Source organism: Rosa rugosa, chromosome 4 (assembly GCF_958449725.1).
Source record: "Rosa rugosa chromosome 4, drRosRugo1.1, whole genome shotgun sequence".
NCBI classification, from domain to species: Eukaryota; Viridiplantae; Streptophyta; class Magnoliopsida; order Rosales; family Rosaceae; genus Rosa; species Rosa rugosa.
In genome coordinates this window covers 20791420-20808600 of record NC_084823.1, presented here as the reverse complement: position 1 = coordinate 20808600, position 17181 = coordinate 20791420, and the positions used below count along the sequence as shown (strand labels likewise).

General features: G+C 38.1%; 3 protein-coding genes and 1 long non-coding RNA gene across 6 annotated transcripts; 2 read left to right on the top strand and 2 right to left on the bottom strand.

The window, feature by feature from the left end:
- The first annotated feature begins 3339 nt into the window (after positions 1 to 3339).
- On the top strand, positions 3340 to 8631 carry LOC133744494 (uncharacterized). Its single transcript, XM_062172594.1, has 4 exons — positions 3340 to 3829; positions 7552 to 7678; positions 7802 to 8150; positions 8616 to 8631. Exons 1-4 carry the CDS (start codon positions 3485 to 3487, stop codon positions 8629 to 8631), a joined length of 837 nt encoding a protein of 278 aa, XP_062028578.1. The 5' UTR covers positions 3340 to 3484.
- Positions 4181 to 7244, bottom strand: LOC133706565 (uncharacterized). 3 transcript variants are annotated; one of them, XR_009844605.1, is made up of 4 exons: positions 7019 to 7074; positions 6851 to 6947; positions 5170 to 6005; positions 4181 to 5077 (listed from the first exon to the last, which is right to left on the bottom strand). It is a non-coding gene; the product is annotated as an uncharacterized LOC133706565 (long non-coding RNA). The 3 variants fall into 3 exon arrangements; XR_009844603.1 differs by having other exon boundaries at positions 4182 to 6005; positions 6851 to 6918; positions 7019 to 7244; XR_009844604.1 differs by having other exon boundaries at positions 4182 to 6005.
- A 255-nt stretch (positions 8632 to 8886) lies between the features above and the next one.
- LOC133744493 (uncharacterized) lies at positions 8887 to 10227 on the bottom strand. Its single transcript, XM_062172593.1, has one exon. The coding sequence runs from the start codon at positions 10225 to 10227 to the stop codon at positions 8887 to 8889; it is 1341 nt and encodes a 446-aa protein (XP_062028577.1).
- Positions 10228 to 11205: 978 nt separating this feature from the next.
- Positions 11206 to 16025, top strand: LOC133745944 (uncharacterized). The gene is made up of 7 exons (XM_062174102.1): positions 11206 to 11857; positions 12484 to 12627; positions 13825 to 13897; positions 14260 to 14365; positions 14464 to 14560; positions 15457 to 15552; positions 15635 to 16025. The coding sequence occupies exons 1-7, from the start codon at positions 11246 to 11248 to the stop codon at positions 15785 to 15787; spliced, it is 1281 nt and encodes a 426-aa protein (XP_062030086.1). The 5' UTR covers positions 11206 to 11245; the 3' UTR covers positions 15788 to 16025.
- The last annotated feature ends 1156 nt before the right edge of the window (positions 16026 to 17181 follow it).

The window sequence follows — 17181 nt, the reverse complement described above, 5'->3', positions numbered from 1 at the left end:
AGCTAGGTCCACAAAAGTAGTAAAGGGTGTCCAAAGCCTTTACTACTTTTGCAATAGGTCCACAAAACTATTAGGTGAATTGTTTACCTAAATCTAGCTTCAATTACATGCATATATCCTATGCGTGCACTCAAAGAACGCATACATATAAAAGTTTTCTATAATCCAAAATCAATCAAGCAATCTCACATAAGCAACATAGAAATCAAGATATAGGAAACGTACTTTATTATCAAACATATAAACGGGCTTTAAACTTTACCCTTAACATCATGTTAACCAAGTTACAAAAGTGTGTTGCCTTATCCACCATAGAATCTGAGTACGTAGTAACAAACGAAGCTGGCAAGAAAATGATAAGGTTGCAAAGGTTTGTTCAAGAATTGGGTGTCAAGCAAGAAAGTTATGTGGTGCATTGTGATAGTCAAATTGCTATTCACTTAAGCAAAAATTCAGTGCATCACCCTCGCAATAAGCACATTGATATCCATTATCATTGGATCAGAGATGCTATGTCTTTCCAGTTGAAAAACATTCACACCAACAAAAACACTTTAAATATGTTGACTAAAGTTGTTCCACATCAGACGTTGGTGTATTACAACAAGTCCGCTGGGATGAACTTCCAGTAGAGATATATAGCTTTCAAAATTCATGATTCTAATTGTTTTTGTTGTTGACCCTTTCAAACTTCATCTATAAATTAAGGGCTAAATACTAGTTAGTACCCTGTGGTTTAGGTCCAAAATCAATTCAGTCCCTGGACTTCTAATTTCATCAAAAACACCCCTGCACTTTCAATTTTGATCTAATAGGTCCAATTCGTTAATATTATTTCAAATAGTTGGATTATTTGTTGAAAAACTATTTATTTTTAATAGTAAGACTCACTCCTAAATTGACAATGCAGACCACCTTGACGCCACATCATAAAACATAGGCCATATATGATCCACATTAACAAATTAAATAACTCAATTGTCGGAAAACTAACAAATTGGACCTATTAGATCAAAATTGAAAGTGCAGGGGTGTTTTTGATGAAATTAGAAGTTCAGGGACTGAATTGATTTTGGACCTAAACCACAGGGTAGTAATTTGTATTTAGCCCATAAATTAATTAACACATAAATCTAGAATCTACTAATTTAGAGATAGAGATTCAAGGTTCATATATGATGGATTTTTTTTTTTTTTAATTTGCTAAAGTTATAATGGAGAAATGAGAGAGAGAGAGAGAGAGAGACCATACCTAATCGGAGTCTAGGGTTTTGCTCGGAGTCTTAGGCTGTTGAAGCAGGGAGAGAGGGTTTTGAGTAGGAGAAAGGAGAATGAGAAAGAAACGGTACACTTATAGTCATAGGTCGTAACGCAAAGGCCTTGCCTTGGCGCCAGTTACACCTACTTTCTCGTAATCTGCTCGTGCTCTGCACGCAAAGTATATTCATGAATGATGTTTTGGTTTTCCACAAGGAATTTATGAGGGAACATCTCAGGGTTCTAGAATAATGTTGGAATACATGAGTTTTGAATAATATTGAAGTGGATGGACCAAGATGAATGTGGAAGATTCATGAAGGAGCATTTATATATTGAAGTGGTTGAATGAAGCATTAATGAAGCCATCTAGAGGTTTCCTCTTTGGCCAATATAAAGAGAGGTCATTTGCTCATTATAGTCATCTAATTTCATCCAAGTTGAGAGTGTAGTAGTTGTTAGGTAGCAAAACAAGTGTGTGAGAGTTTCCTTCAAGTAGTGTTCTTGAAGTTGTGTATCTCTTGTACTCACTCATTATTTTATAGTGGAAGCTCTTGTTGTCGCTGCCCCATGGACGTAGAACTACGTTATATCCGGTGTTCCCTTTCCTTTACTCTTTTATTTCTTTGCATATTTATCCTTTTGTGGTTGGAGTTGTTACTTCCATTCCATTACTTTTTCTAACATAGAGTAGCATTAAACTTGACCCGCATCCGCGTACAGCCATTATAATCAAATACATATTCTCCATTCGGGTCCAAATATTGTCCCAAGAAATCCCCTATTAACTTTACCGTCTCAATGGTCATTCGAAGTCGTGGTAGATTATTAACATGAACCCACATATTTGACGTGCCGGAATGAACGCCTGAGGGAAGAGCCATCCACTTATGTTAACATAACCAATATTTTCTCAAAAGTCCAGGGTTCCATCATAAGAACACGATGTAAATGACTTTCAAGAGCAAAACGAAATAGGAAAAGATTATCCTCCAACTGTTTGACCTCCACTCCAGTTGCAAATCTCCTAAGATGAATCATGTGGGACATGAAATCCTTCCTTCGAAAGTCACTAACTGTGAATAGTTTAGCAAACATCGCAAATTTGTAACAAGCACACATACCAAGTGATATTGATGCATTAGCTTGTATACCAATTCGCTTCTGCTCTGTGAAATCATCATGATAGCCCAAAGTGGGACTGCACCTCGCATCCACAACCAAACAAAGATAATGCAGTGTGAAGATATCAAATTATAAATATACAAAAGAATGAGAGAAACTACCGAAATAGATATATGGCGACAATGAAAACCCACTTAACCCAATCATCCAACCAATCAAGGACAAAACAATAGGCATATATATATTGTAAGTCACTTAACCACTTAACCCACTTACTTTAAATATTGTAAGTCTCAGTCTAGCCCGATCCAAACCTGTTATGAATGGGCCAGGCCAAAGCTATGAATAGCCACAAAAGATTTGATCCCCTATTGCCATGTCAAGTAGTCTCCTATGACAAGAAGGATGTGCCAAAAACCAAATGACCAAAAATAAAAGAAGTAGCTGCAGACCCCTAAGAGCAAGTCCACCGGAGGTCATAGTCATAGTCATAGTCAAGAAAAACCTGACTACATGACCTTGAGATGGATTTTGCATCTTCCACCGGAGTTTTTTTGACTGGGCAAGGTTTTGCCTTTCATGACTACAGCCAAAGAAATAGTCAATTCCATGACTATTTTCCTGACCAGCCAAGCCCAGATGCCACTTGTGCAAGGCCTGATCGTGGCTGACGTCCTGCATGCAGTCATGGGTGGTCGACGCGCCTTCATTTCAGGAGTGGAGCATACGGCAGCGACGCGTGGCGCAGCAACTGAGAGAAAGTGGAGCGCGCCAGAGATGGGGCCGGCCTGCCACGTGGATTCCTCCCGTTGGTGGGTTTTGAATTCTGGGCCTAACGGTCAAGCAATCCCAGCCCTTCATTTCAATCAAATTTGCAATCCTACGGCAACCAAATTAACATGTATATATATTTATTTGTAACGTTATGAACGGTAATAAAACGGTAACAAAGTAAATTTTAAAAAATTCTAAACATTTCTCTATAAATACCTACCATTTATTTTACATCTCACACCCAAAAAATTATTGATACATAGTAACCCAATTTTGTGCTTCCTCCTCTTCATATAGCTCTCATCTTCCAAATTTATTTATATCCAATATGGCTGAAGAAAGGAGAAACACAGGTCCAGTGGCCGGACAAGAGGGAGATCAAAATGAAGATGATAGTATCCAAGACAAAAGGAGATGGACGGATGAGGAAGATGTTCAATTGTGCAAGTCTTGGAAAATTGTTGGGCAAGATCCGGCTGTGGGCACAAATCAGAAAAACAACGACTTATGGATGCGTGTGAGGCGACACTTTGTCGCAAATTGGCCCCAGAGCCGATCAGCTTCCTCTTTGCAAGGAAGGTGGAAAATTTTGAAGGTTGAACTCTATGAGTGGCATTGTGCATTAAGGCAAGCGAAAAATTGGTACAAGAGCGGTTCGAATGCGGTTGATGAGGTATGTATTTTTTGATAAATCATTTAATTTGTTGATACATTAAATTAAAATATTACATGATAAATAATGTAGTTGATAAATAATGATGTAATTACAACGATGTTTATATTTGTAGTAATTGATTTTTTATTGTAAAACGGGATAGATACTTTTTTATTAAAATTATGACCTTTATATTTGTTGATAAATCTTATTGATACATTATAGTAAAATATGTCTTGATAAATAATGTAGTAATTATAATATCGTTTTAATTGTAGTAATTGTTTTTCGTTATAATTAAAATATGTCTTCATTAAAAATTACTAGTTAAAGATCCCGCGCTTTGCTGCGGGTAGTATAAACTTATACCATAAATGCATTCAAATCGTATAACAATTGTAAATTGCCTTTTTTTTTCCTTTCTAACTAAACTAACAACTAACAAAATCAAACGAAAAGAATTCAAGTAGGCAAACCAATTCAAAACAAATTAGAAAAGAAACCCAACCAAAATCAGAAAGGAACAACATGTTCAATATTTTCCTTCACTTCTAGATTACTGACTCTATCACATTCCCACTTCACATTCAGTGAAGATGGCAGTTCTTTTTAACTGATCCAATCGTTCATAGGTGAAAATTTTCAAGTAGGCACCATCTTTTCTAAGCTCTTTAAAACCTCTGATAGTGTTTTGCAATCTAGTAGCTCTTCTTAATTGTGTACAGTCCATGATGGGGAAGCACACGGTTTCTTTGAAACTGGTTCATCACACTGATTGTCCAATCCAACACCAAGGTGAGGAAAAAAAATCTTCTTTTCTGATCAGTGAAGGCAGAGGAGATATTCATCATGGCATTGCGTTTGAAGTCATTATAGAGAAAATATATTTTCTTGATCTTCCACTGTTATCAGTATCATTAGTACAATTAAGAGTGGTACCTCAATGTGTGTTGGGGTTGGGTATTCAATCATTGATTCAGGTAGTTGAGAAGCTACAAACATTGTTTAGCTACCCACACACTCGACTTATTTCCTCTTGGACAATTGGAACATGTTCGAGTGGGATTTCAACTCCAAGATCAACCCGAGCAATCATGGCTCCATAGGAAGCTTCAACGATTTCTTGCTGCTTCTGAATGGCTTCGAAGATCTCAATTTTCGCCAAAACTTTCATGGACCTGCAAACAAACACGTTGATATTATATTTTTCTTTCCTTGCAAACAGCATCTTCACCATCCTAGATATTGCCACACCCATTTTTTCAACTGCTTCAACCATAGACAATAGAACAATATGACAGACCAGAAAAATATGTACACAAAACCATTACATATTGTCAAAGGAAAATTTGTAATACCAGGATAGAAAATCAGGTGAATCGATGAGATTAAGGTGATGTCTTCAGAGGTTGAGAAGCATAAGGATTTTCAAGAAATACATTGGCCTATGTTATATATCAAATGAAAATCTTAGAATGTGGCAGCAAAAGAGAATATAGGAAAGAGAATTGGATTTTGATCATGTAAGAATAAAGAACAATAGCTTTAGCTTGGTTTTACTTTCGGTGGAATAGTGGTCATATACATTCTCCTTTGACAGGAATTTTCATGCTACAGCTATGCTGGGATTCAGATGGGAATGACTGTGATATAATCATTGTCATACGACTGATCGACCATCCTCGAGATGGCAAGGTCATCAGAAAATTAAGGTCCTTAATTTGGTTTTTAAATTTATACATTGAAATTATATAGACACATTTAAATCCTAACCTGTGTAGAATTGAATGCTATGACAGATTTTGTCATTCAATCAGAGGATGAGTATCCAAAAATCTTATGGATATATGTATTTAATTAAACAGGGGAATGTTTATAAATTCTTGCTTTATTCATTGCCAGACATTGGCTGAGACATGGCATTCACCCAATTCTCCACGGATAGGCAATAAGGTCAGGAAAGTTTTACCATCTTCAATTTCTATGTGATTGCTGGATATAGATAGAGCTTAGCGATCTCTCTTTTTTTGGAAATTTGATCAGTAACACTTTATACAGAGAGAGACAATACAATGTAATTGAGCAAGATAATTGAGATATATATACATATGGAGGAAATAAGGCTGTAGATCAATTACCTTAACAACTGTCAGATACATTGAAGGATCAGGATTTTACTCTGTCACACCATGACCTGCAAACAAAAATGAAAGGAAATAGTGAACTCAAGTGTGAGCCAGGGTAAATGGAAAATCTACACAAAGTCATAGATTAAACTATAAGTGTGCAGTTCTATTTTAGAGATTGAAGTTCACTGTTTTATTCACACTCCATAGATTAGCAGATCAGGGGAAATAAATTTGGGACCAAGCGTGTGTATTTAGAGCTTAAAGTATTAAATTTGTACTATACATGAACCCTTCCTATTACCTTTCTTTCATTGATGTCAAAGCCTTCCACTGATTTTATCAATACCAAATCACAACATCGCTCAATCCAGGTTGAATGTAACCCAGTGATGTACTAGTGATGGCTTAACAGAAGTTGATGACAGAAGTTCAAGAACAACTCTAGCATAATGCAAATCCACGCATCACAATCAAACTTCAATAACCAACTTTCGAGCTAGTCTTAAGAAATGCCAAGGCTACAAATTCGAATCATATTGACCCATGATCACAATCAATTATCAGGGACACAAACCGTATATCAAACAAAATATCTCTTTCCAGTCTTCAAAAATCCAAATCTACACGCTTTAAAACCCAATTTGCACTACTCTTCCTATAGCTCTCTCTCTTATGGATAATCAAACAGAAACCTCAAAAAGGTCCATTCTCTCAGTTTCCTGAGTTGAGTTTAGTTTCTATGGCCCATATCAGCACCCAATTTGGGTATGCGCTTGCATTTTATAATTTCAGATTCACTTATCGTCCAGTTATCAAGCAATTGCTTCATTTGTTTGCAATGTCAAACTAAACTACAACATAATTGTAAACATGCAAATACGGGGCCATCAAGAAGAAGCAAAGAGCATACCACAGGCAGCAGCTCCGCAAACTGCCCAGTCTCCATACCAATGGGGGCTAAGTAACAGGCTTGGTCAGCTGAAGACAAATACGGGAGCCTGAATTAACTACACATAAGAAATCCCGGAAAGAATTTCAATCAGAAAAATTCAGACATCAGATTCCCACAAATACCAACCGATCAAAGAAAACCCAGAGAGCTTCCCGTCTCATCCTCCTTCTTCTTTCTCTTCTCTCCCTGTTTTCTTCTCACTCTTTCTTTTTTACTCTTGCCTTCTCTCTGTCGGGGTGACAACAAAACCCATCATCAAAAACATGGGAAATTGATTGATTTCAAACCAACGGCCAAAATCAATTACCTTACTATCCACCCGGCAGGTTCAGCCCTTCTGTCTCTTTTTCTCACCGACCTTCTCTGACGAAACCGACCAAGACCCAAAACGGATTAAAGAAAAAAGATCGAAGCGGCAGAAGAGACAAAAGCGCCACGGCACAACAGTATGTTTATCTGTTTTGAGGGCAAATCCGGAAAGAAAAAAGAGAGCTGTATCACTGTTCATCACTGTTCATTGAACAGTGACAATCCCATTTTACTTTTGTATATTTATAATGACTTTTATAATAGATGACCATTCATAATAGGGTTTATATTTGTAGTAATTGTAATTTTCCGCCACCTTTTTTTTTATTGTTTTTTTATTTATTTCGTAGCGAGATGAAGCACATAAATTGTGGCATGCCGGGATGAAGAGAAAAAAGAAGCCAAAAAAACACAATTTTCAGAGTTTTGCTAGTTACGTTGTTGTGGAGGGCTTTGTACAATTTAAAGACATTCCTAGTCACACATCTGGAGGAACATCAAATGAAGGAAATCAACATACGCCTACACAACCAATTCCTGGAAATTCTCCCATCAACTTGGACATGGATGTAGATGAGGTAATTGCAGGTGAAACTGCAGATCCTAATGTGAGGCCTCAAGGAATGAAGGCTGCGAAAGAAGCAATTCGGAAAGCCAAGAAGGCAGCGAACAACCAAAGTCCTTACTCAAGCAGTCTCGAGAGTATAGCGAACAACCAAATAGAGGCAACCGAGGGCAAGAAAAAACTCGACGACGAATTCGCTCGAAGTCTCCAAGAGGAAGAAAAAAGAGCATGTATCCTCTTGCAAATCGAAATGCGAAAAGAGCAACTCCTATTTCAAGAAAGGCAAGATCGAATTAAAGAGATGGAAGAGCGTATTAAAGAGAGGGAAGAGCGTATTATGGAGATTGATACAAGTAAAATGACGCCAAATAAAAAGCGTTATTGGTCAAGAAAACAAAAGAAGATAGCGGAGAAAGAAGATCTTGACGAGCAGCCGCCACCTTCTATGGGTGGATACTATCCGCAACCCAATTTTGGTGGTGCATTCCCACAACCAAATTTTGGTGGTGCATACCCACAACCTCCTTACTCCGGTGCATACCCACAACCACCTTACCCCGATGCATTCCCACAACCTCCCTTAACCGGTGGATTCCCACCACCTCCCTTCACCGGTGGATTCCCACAACCTCCTTACCCCGGTGGATACTATCCGCAACCACCTTACCCCGGGGGATATCCTACACAACCACAATTTTCACATTTCTCTACGGGTGAGTCCACCAACCCGTACCCTAACCCTAATGATGAGCCTTCAAACACAAATTACCTTTCTAGAAAGGATGAGGATTATGATTTGAATAATTAGGTTATTATGCATGTTTCTTATTGTATTGTACTTTTTCCTAGTTTTTCATTTATGTAAGCGACAATTTAATGAAATAAAAGTTGTATTTGGAAATTCCATGTATTAAAGCACACACCTTATATTCAAATAAATAACACATAATAAACATAATACGATGACGAATTCATATCACATTGACATAAAAAACATAGACATTGGCCAAACTAAAATGACACCAACTTTCCAAAACATAATACAAGCCAAATTCAAAGCACACAAACATAACAAAACATAGATATTAGCCAATTATTCCAAAAAAAATTCATTTATGATCTAGATCTCCATGTTGCCTTGAACGTTCCAGAAATGCTTTATCAGATCTTCTTGAAGGTTTGAGTGACTGTTTGCACTTCTAATGGCATCGTATCGATCCATGAATCCGTTGAAGTAATGACCATCTGTACCAACAGGATCGAAGTCATCACCTGTCGGTCCTTCCCAAACCTGGGCCAACCTGGGCCTCATATTGTTATCCTCTTCTTCATCGGACTCCAAATCCTCATTGCTGTCATCTGGTCTTTCATCCTCTATTATCATGTTGTGTAATATGATACAAGTCAGCATGATGTATTGAAGGTCTTCTCTGTCCCAGCCACGAGCCGCTCCTCTAACAATACTAAAGCGGGTCTGTAAAATGCCGAAACATCTCTCCACATCCTTCCTGTACCCCTCTTGAGCCTGGGAAAACTTCAGATCCTTAGGCCGTGTAGGCCTTGGAATTGATTTCACAAAAGTTTCCCATTGCGGATAGATACCATCAGCGAGATAGTAGCCTAAATTGTGAATCCTGTTATTCACCTGAAATTGGATTTGAGGGGCTCGACCAGCAGTCAGCTCGTCAAACAACGGGGACTTAGCAAGCACGTTGAGGTCGTTGCATGATCCAGGCATTCCAAAGAAGGCATGCCATATCCATGTGTCATAAGAAGCGACTGCTTCAAGGATGATAGTGGGCACACGTTTTCGACCACTGTATTCTCCAGCCCAACCTGTTGGACAATTCTTCCATTGCCAGTGCATGCAGTCGATGCTTCCAATCATCCCAGGAAAGCCTCTTCTCTCAGCTTTGGCGAGAAGTCTTCTGAGGTCGGCCGGATTAGGAGCTCGGAGGTATTCTGCCGAGTACAGAAAAACGATTCCTCTTGTAAATCGTTTCAGAGCCGCAATTGAGGTAGTTTTCGCCATCCGACAATACTCAGCACATTGATCTGCCCCGGCACCATAAGCAAGCATTCTTAAGCAACATGTCAGCTTCTGCTGGGGAAGTAGTCCGACTTTGCCTGCAGCATCTGATTTCTGGACAAAGTACGGGTCACAGCGACAAAGGTCACTGGAGATGCGGTTGAACACATTGTGACTCATCCTGTACCTTGTCCGGAATACCTCTTCACTGAAAACTGGACGCTCCACAAAGTAATCTTCCATCATGTTTTTCCCTCTTGATTCCCTAAATCGCTCCTCATTCGGTGCACGCCCCGGTTGAGAACCCCGTCGTCGTGATCCGGAGGAAGCTTCAGCTTCAGCGACTGCTGCTACCACAAGAGCATTAGTCGTACATAGCTCTTCAAGATCTTCATCTCGAGATTTTCGAAACTTAGCAAACAATCTCTTCATTGAAATGAGGGAAAGAGAGGAAATGTGTTGGATCTGGAGAATATGAAAACGAATGAGATTTGTGAATATCAGCTTGTGAGGAATGGTGTGCTGCATGTTGCTCAATTTATTGACAATTTTCACATAAAAGGTGATCATACTTCGAGGACACGTGTCCACTCCTGGTTCGACGTAATCTGATCCGAAATTTTAGATAAGATTACATCAACAATAACCGTTAGATTGAATAGTATGCAAATGATCTGGTCCGTTCAAAAATTGTCGGTTGTAAGGTCACTCATTTCAAGGAAATTTGTCCGTTGCCTTCACTCATTTCAAGATAAATTGTCGGTGGCTCATAATTTGTCCGTTGTGCTTTCACTTATTTCAAGATAAATTGTCGGTGGCTCATAATTTATCCGTTGTGCTTTCACTTATTTCAAGATAAATTGTCAGTGTCGGTGGCTCATAATTTGTCCACAGAAAAATATTTTTGAAAAAAAGTAAATTGCATAATTATGACATTAATTATCCATAAATATTCATTATTATCATTAAATATATTTTATTTTTATTAAAAAAATTTTAAGAACTCTATGAACAGTGAATTTTAATAGTGAAACCCCGGATGAACAGTAAATTATGTAAACAGTACTGTGAACAGTGAAAAGAGTGAACAGTGTTGACCGGGCAAGAAAAACAACGGGTGCAAACCCATGTCCAGTGGCAGTGAATAGTATCTTGACTGGTCGAATTCTTGACTTCTCGACTTTGCCTTTTCTTAACTACTGGTGCACTTGCTCTAAAGCGAGCATCGATCCCGGGAAACACAGCCACCATATCTCTGCCGTTTGAAGTTGCTTTCCTTGGCGGCAAAGGCCACATAAGTTAAAAAGAAGATGTCTCCTACTAGCATTCCAACAAAAAAAGAAAGAGACAAAAATCCAAATAAAAAAAAGAAGGGAACACGATGGTTAAAATAAATTAAAATTGTTTACCAAACAAAACCAAAACCAAAACCAAAGGGCACGTAAAAACCATGATTCGGAGGAAACTAACTGGAGCCACTTCTTCGTCCTCCTCACCACTCATGGCTCCTTACTCCTCTCTCCTCCTCCGTCCTCAACCTCACCCCTTCTCTCTCTCCACCATCAACCCTAACCCTAACCCTAACCCTAACCCTAATCTCATCAACCGCTACACCTTACTCCCTCTCCGCACCGTAAACCTCAAGTCCTCTCTCCCGCGCTCTTCATCTGACCCCGACACCAATCGAACGGCGGCGTCGTCGGCTCCACCTCCACCGCTTCCGACGACGAAGAAGTCGTTTGCTGTTGCGACGGGGGAGTTGTTCTTGGGCCTGGCGTCTAGGATCATCAAGCGGCGCAATGGAGGCCCAGACCGTGAGGCGGCGGCGGCCTCCGTCGCCATGTTTGAGAGCTCCGGCAAGTTCTCCGATGAGAGAATTGGGAAGGTGATTGAGGATGAGCTTCAGCCGGAGGTCGTTTGGGAGCAGCGCGTGAAGGATGTGGAGGCTGAGAAAGAGAGGCGCGTGATTACAAGTCCCGGCTTTAGTTTCTCCGCTGCGGGACTTCTTTTCCCTTATCATCTAGGTGCTGCTCAGTTCTTGATTGAGAATGGCTATATCAAGGTTCTTCATTTTCCCCATTTTTTTGTATATCAATTTATGTTTCTACATCTTGATTCGGTATTTCTTTTGAGTTCTTTGATTTTTTTTTTTTTTTTGAGCTTGATTTGCTTGCTAGTTGGACAAGTGTGTTAGTTCTTAGATTCTCATGTTGCTCTAGGATTGAATTCACCTGGGAAATACTGTTGCATGTGTTTCTTGAATTTATCAAAGAAGATATTAAATGTGCGGTGGATTTGGCCTAGAAGGATAGATTTGGTACTTGTTCCTAACTTTCCTTCAATAAGGGGACCAAGAAGTGGCTTTGAAGTTTAGAACATAAAAAAGTTACCTTTCCAAAGAGCTTCTGTTTTTCATTCTGTACTTCTTTTGAACTCTTGATTGACAATAGTCCACTCTTCTGTGTACTAAATGAGAAAAGAGAATGAAGTAAATGAACTTTAAAAAAAAAAAAAAAAATTTAAAATGTAATTCTTCTATCTTTATTGGTTCTAAATTGGAAAAGTGTTTGTCTTGCTTCTTGTGCTTGCTAAATTCAAGATGTTCCAGATTATTCAGTGATGTTCTTGGGTGTTTAGAGTGATTGCTTAGTTGCAGATGAAAACTCACTAATGTTTGTCCTTGTGCAGGAAACCACTCCATTAGCTGGTTCCTCTGCAGGTGCCATTGTCTGTGCTGTGATTGCCTCTGGAGCAAGTATGGCAGAGGCCTTACAAGCTACTAAAATTCTGGCTGAAGATTGCCGGAACAGAGGGACAGCTTTTCGACTTGGGGTAGTTCCCTACTCTGTAGCTAAAGTGAATAATAGTGTATTTGCTTCAGGCATGATATTCTTAATCAAGTACTTTTTAACTTTTGAGTGATTTAAAATACATGTGAAGCATTTTAAAAATACACACACACATGCCAAGATTTCATGTAAGGAATCAGCTAATTTTGTACTTAAGATACAGCTAATTATGATTTCGGCTATATGGCAAGATTTCTTTTTGATAATCTTGATGGTTCATTGCTTTCATTTGTTTGAATTCATATACGGATTAGGAATTCAATACGCATTTTTTAATTTCATTTGCCATTATGATCTTGAATTTATGTAGAAAGCCATTAAAATTGAAGGCCCTGGCACTTGCACATATTCCATATCTCACTACTGTCACATGATATATACACATATATGACTTCAGATTAGTCCTCCATTATGCTGGGAGCGTTCATATATTCATTCAAACAAGACAGTTCAACTAGTGTTATGCCACTTGTAGCCAACTATGTGTTTGACTGTTCGCTAAATCTGATCCCTTAATCTGCTTTTAACCTTATGCATTGTTCATTTCCACAACTTAAAATACTGACTCAAGTTTTGTTCGGATTGTAAAATTGTAAAATTGAGATCAGTGGTCTGTTCTGGTTTCAATTCCAGTTAGGTTTGCTGTGTAATCACGTGTCTACTGGTTGATGTGGTTAGTTTTAGATTGATGATATGCATTTATGCAATGTTATTTGAACTTGTGAGCCAGAGCCAAAAATCTTTGTCTGAGGAAAGAGAAAAATGAGTTTTGCAGATATTTTCTCTACCCATCAAGTCTTGGCCTTGATGAATGGGAACAAAATAAGGAAATTTTTGCATAGAGGAAAAATTTGAATCAAATTTTTTTTTTATCCATGTTTATTTTTATATGTTGGAGGGAGATATATAATATTGTTCCCTTATTATGGTGAATTGTATACCGATACACATAGGTCCCTTTTTCATTGGATCTTGTCGGGCGTATTGATCAAAATGCAATTTAGTTATCCCTAATTCTTCTGTCTTTCCATCCTTTGCTATTCTTTTTCTCCCTAAAACTATCTTCTCTTTTTCTCTGCATCTCTCTCTCATTTTTTTTCTTCTTCTATTTCTCTTTCTTTTCTTGTTCTTTATTTTTGCTGTCCTGCATCACTTAAATTGGGCAATTATACCTGTGCAGGCTGTTCTTCGAGATGTTCTCCAAAAGTTTTTGCCTGAGGATTCTCATATTAGGTCCAATGGGAGGGTTAGAGGTAAGTGGTATTCTTGCTCCCTAAACAAAAAGAATATTTTTACATTGATGTTTAATGGTCTTTGAATCTCATTTCTTTGACATTCTTTATCACAACTAGGTTTTTTATTTTAAAAGCTGAGCTTTTCTGGAGAAAAAAAAATGTTCTCTTGTTATTTAGTGTTACATGGTTGTCAGTTGTCTCTTTTGAAAGATAGATTGTAAAAATGTCTGGAACGAAAGCTGGTGGTTATTGAATATATGTTACTTTAGCTACTGAAATCGATATCATCTTGTAAAGTAGAGTTTGATGCATGTCCCTCCATCTTGATCAAATGGTTTCTCTGTGCAGCTTCTCTATTTATTGTTTTGTTTTTGCTGCAGTTGCTGTAACACAGCTCCTATGGAGACCAAGAGGTTTATTGGTGGATCAGTTTGACTCCAAGGAAGATCTCATTAATGCGGTTTTCACTTCTTCCTTTATTCCAGGGTGATTTTTGTGTATATCATTTGTCTTGCAGTAATTTTGCTGCTGTATTAATTGATGATGAATGTATGAAGTTGGACTAATAGTAAACTGCATTACAGGTATCTTGCACCAAGACCAGCAACAATGTTCCGGAATCGTCTTTGTATTGATGGGGGCTTGACTTTATTTATGCCACCAACATCTGCAGCAAAGACGGTAAGAAACATGTAATAACATGTTTTTCTAATTTGATGTAATGCGAGGTGTTATAAATTATTTTACGCTCATTCTTGCGATTCATGGATTGACATGATTGATTATGTCATGCTTTAAGGAGTTCTTGTTCAGACAACAGATTTTTCAAGTGAAACTGCCATCCGTCCTAGGGGGAATGTGTCTAAATAGTTCTTTTACATCTTCATGGCTCGATGACAGAAAATTGTTATTTAAAATCCATGTTGACTTGGTATTTTTCATAGGAATGTGTGCTGAATAAAAACAAAGGGCAAAACAAGTATTGACAAAATTAGGTAAAGAATGTATCAGAATTATCTCTTCTTTTGGAGTAGAATTTTGATGCAGGAGAGAAGTTTTGGGCTGCCGTCTTGCTGATATAAGAGTGAGACCTCATACAAAGAAACAGGGAAACTAAACTAGAATTTAGATAATTAAGCAAGAGACCCAAGATAGATTTTATAATCTGAAATTTTTGAATGATAAGGATAAAAGATGTGTTCATAGACCACTTTAACAGGCTATTTATATTAAGTTTAGCAGCCGCGATTTTCTAGAACTAGAATACTTAATCAGCTTACAAATCCCAGCCCTCCAAAATATTGAAAATTCAAATGACTCGCATTACCATTCAAGAAGACTAGGGAGTATTTATAGTCTACAAACTGTCACAAGTAAAACAGCTAAGACCCTAAACTAAATAGCATCAAGCCAAGTTGGCTTGCATGCCAAAATCACAGTTAGACTTCAAAACGTTGTTGATGCCTAGCATCAAATTTTGCAGGATTCCATTGAGTTTGGTTTTTATTTTATTTTAATTTTGGTAATAGTTTATGTTATAAATTTTTAAACCATTACTTGATGGTCCTGTTTTGCAGGTTCGTGTTTGTGCTTTCCCAGCTAGTCGACTGGGTTTACAAGGAATTGGGATCAGTCCAGACTGTAATCCGGATGATAGGGCAACCCCTCGAGAGGTAAATTTGTACTTCTACATTTGAATGGTCAACATTCCTTTTTGAGGATTTGATGATGAACCATTTGTTTTCCTCTTTCCAGCTTTTCAATTGGGCACTTGAGCCAGCAGAAGATGATATTCTTGACCGGCTTTTTGCGCTTGGATATAAAGACGCAGCTGTATGGGCCGAGTCCAACCCAGTTGGCCAAATAGTTGAAGATGATAGTTCCTTGATCGGTAGTGGCTTAGCTTAGTAAGCGGCTTCATTAGATATTCCTGTTGGCTTGAAATGCATAATACTCATGGTTAATGCGAACTATAGATAATCATGTTGTGTCATTTTCAAATTCCACACAGGTCATATACTGAATATTTCATAGAAGATTGATAGTACAGTGTTTGAACAATGTTATATAGTATTTCAATTGTATAGCAGGTTTGTACAATTTGTTGTGAGAAATAGATGCAAGTAATTGAAAGTGTATTCTATCAGTTTTGTTTTTAGAAACCCTTCTGAGGAAGCTTAATTATAAGTCATATATGCGAGCAATGGGGTGGCTCAATGTCAAAAATTACCCTTTCCATTCCTGTTGATAATCAATATGACTGGTCATCCAACCCAAAACTGAATTAAGAAGATACAATCTCCCATGCCCCCACAGCCATTGTTGATCATAACTAGAACTGGGGTTGCCGAGCACTGGTGCTTCATCAAAAATTAATCACAGTTTATGAAGAACTTTAGATCACCATATAAACCTCAATTGATGAACTACCATAACACTGCCAACAGGCATATATTTTTTTTTTTTTTGGGGATAATTGGGGGCCAAAAAGCCCAGAAACAAAGAAGAAACTACATATCAGAAACTACATTCCTAAATCTAGGACTTTCACACAACTCATCAAGCAAGGAAGGCATCACTTGTGGAGGAGGTTGCTCCATGAAATGCACTCCAATGTCAGTGTCCAAACCAGCCTTGGAAAGCACAAGTGATACAGGCTGGTTGAGGTCCGGCAAAGAAGCTCTGGATTAAGGCATACTTATGCTAATATTCTTGACAAAGTTCAAAATAGATTATCTAGCTCGAAATCTAATGTCTTAAGTATGGCTGGTCGTCTTACTTTGATTCAATCTGTGCTCTCATCGATTCCTATTTATGCTATGCAAACCACTAAACTTCCTGTTGGATTATGTGAGGACATTGATAAGCTTAGCAGAAATTTTTTGTGGCGGGTTAGGTATAAAGAAAACAGCTGAAATGAATCAAGCTATGCTGGCTAAAATTTCTTGGAGAATTTTTAACAATGATGCAGGTTTTTGGCACTCTATGTTTATGCGAAAGTACTTGACCAAGGATTCTTTATTCTCACATACTTACTCTCCTCCCACTGATTGTTCTAGTACCTGGAGAAGTATTGCGCATGGTGCCCAATTATTTAAGCAAGGCCTCATTTGGAGAGTTGGCGATGGGAGAACAATCAACTTCTGGACTAGTGATTATTGGCTTCTTCATTCTTCCCTCCAATCTTATAGGTTACCTGATTGTCAAATTAACATTGATGCCAAAGTTTGTGACTTTTGGGACAATAATGGTTGGAACATAAATCTCTTATCTTCTTGCTTACCTTTGGACATCATTCACAA

Bases quoted from the DNA above. Each gene is read 5' to 3' on its own strand.
- LOC133744494 (XM_062172594.1), top strand. From the start codon at position 3,485: ATGGCTGAAGAAAGGAGAAACACAGGTCCAGTGGCCGGACAAGAGGGA. The intron at 3,830-7,551 runs GTATGTATTTTT...TTTATTTCGTAG, and splicing joins GTTCGAATGCGGTTGATGAG to CGAGATGAAGCACATAAATT. The intron at 7,679-7,801 runs GTCACACATCTG...GTGAAACTGCAG, and splicing joins ACAATTTAAAGACATTCCTA to ATCCTAATGTGAGGCCTCAA.
- LOC133744493 (XM_062172593.1), bottom strand. From the start codon at position 10,227: ATGAAGAGATTGTTTGCTAAGTTTCGAAAATCTCGAGATGAAGATCTT.
- LOC133745944 (XM_062174102.1), top strand. From the start codon at position 11,246: ATGATTCGGAGGAAACTAACTGGAGCCACTTCTTCGTCCTCCTCACCA. The intron at 12,628-13,824 runs GTAGTTCCCTAC...ATACCTGTGCAG, and splicing joins GGACAGCTTTTCGACTTGGG to GCTGTTCTTCGAGATGTTCT. The intron at 15,553-15,634 runs GTAAATTTGTAC...TCCTCTTTCCAG, and splicing joins ATAGGGCAACCCCTCGAGAG to CTTTTCAATTGGGCACTTGA.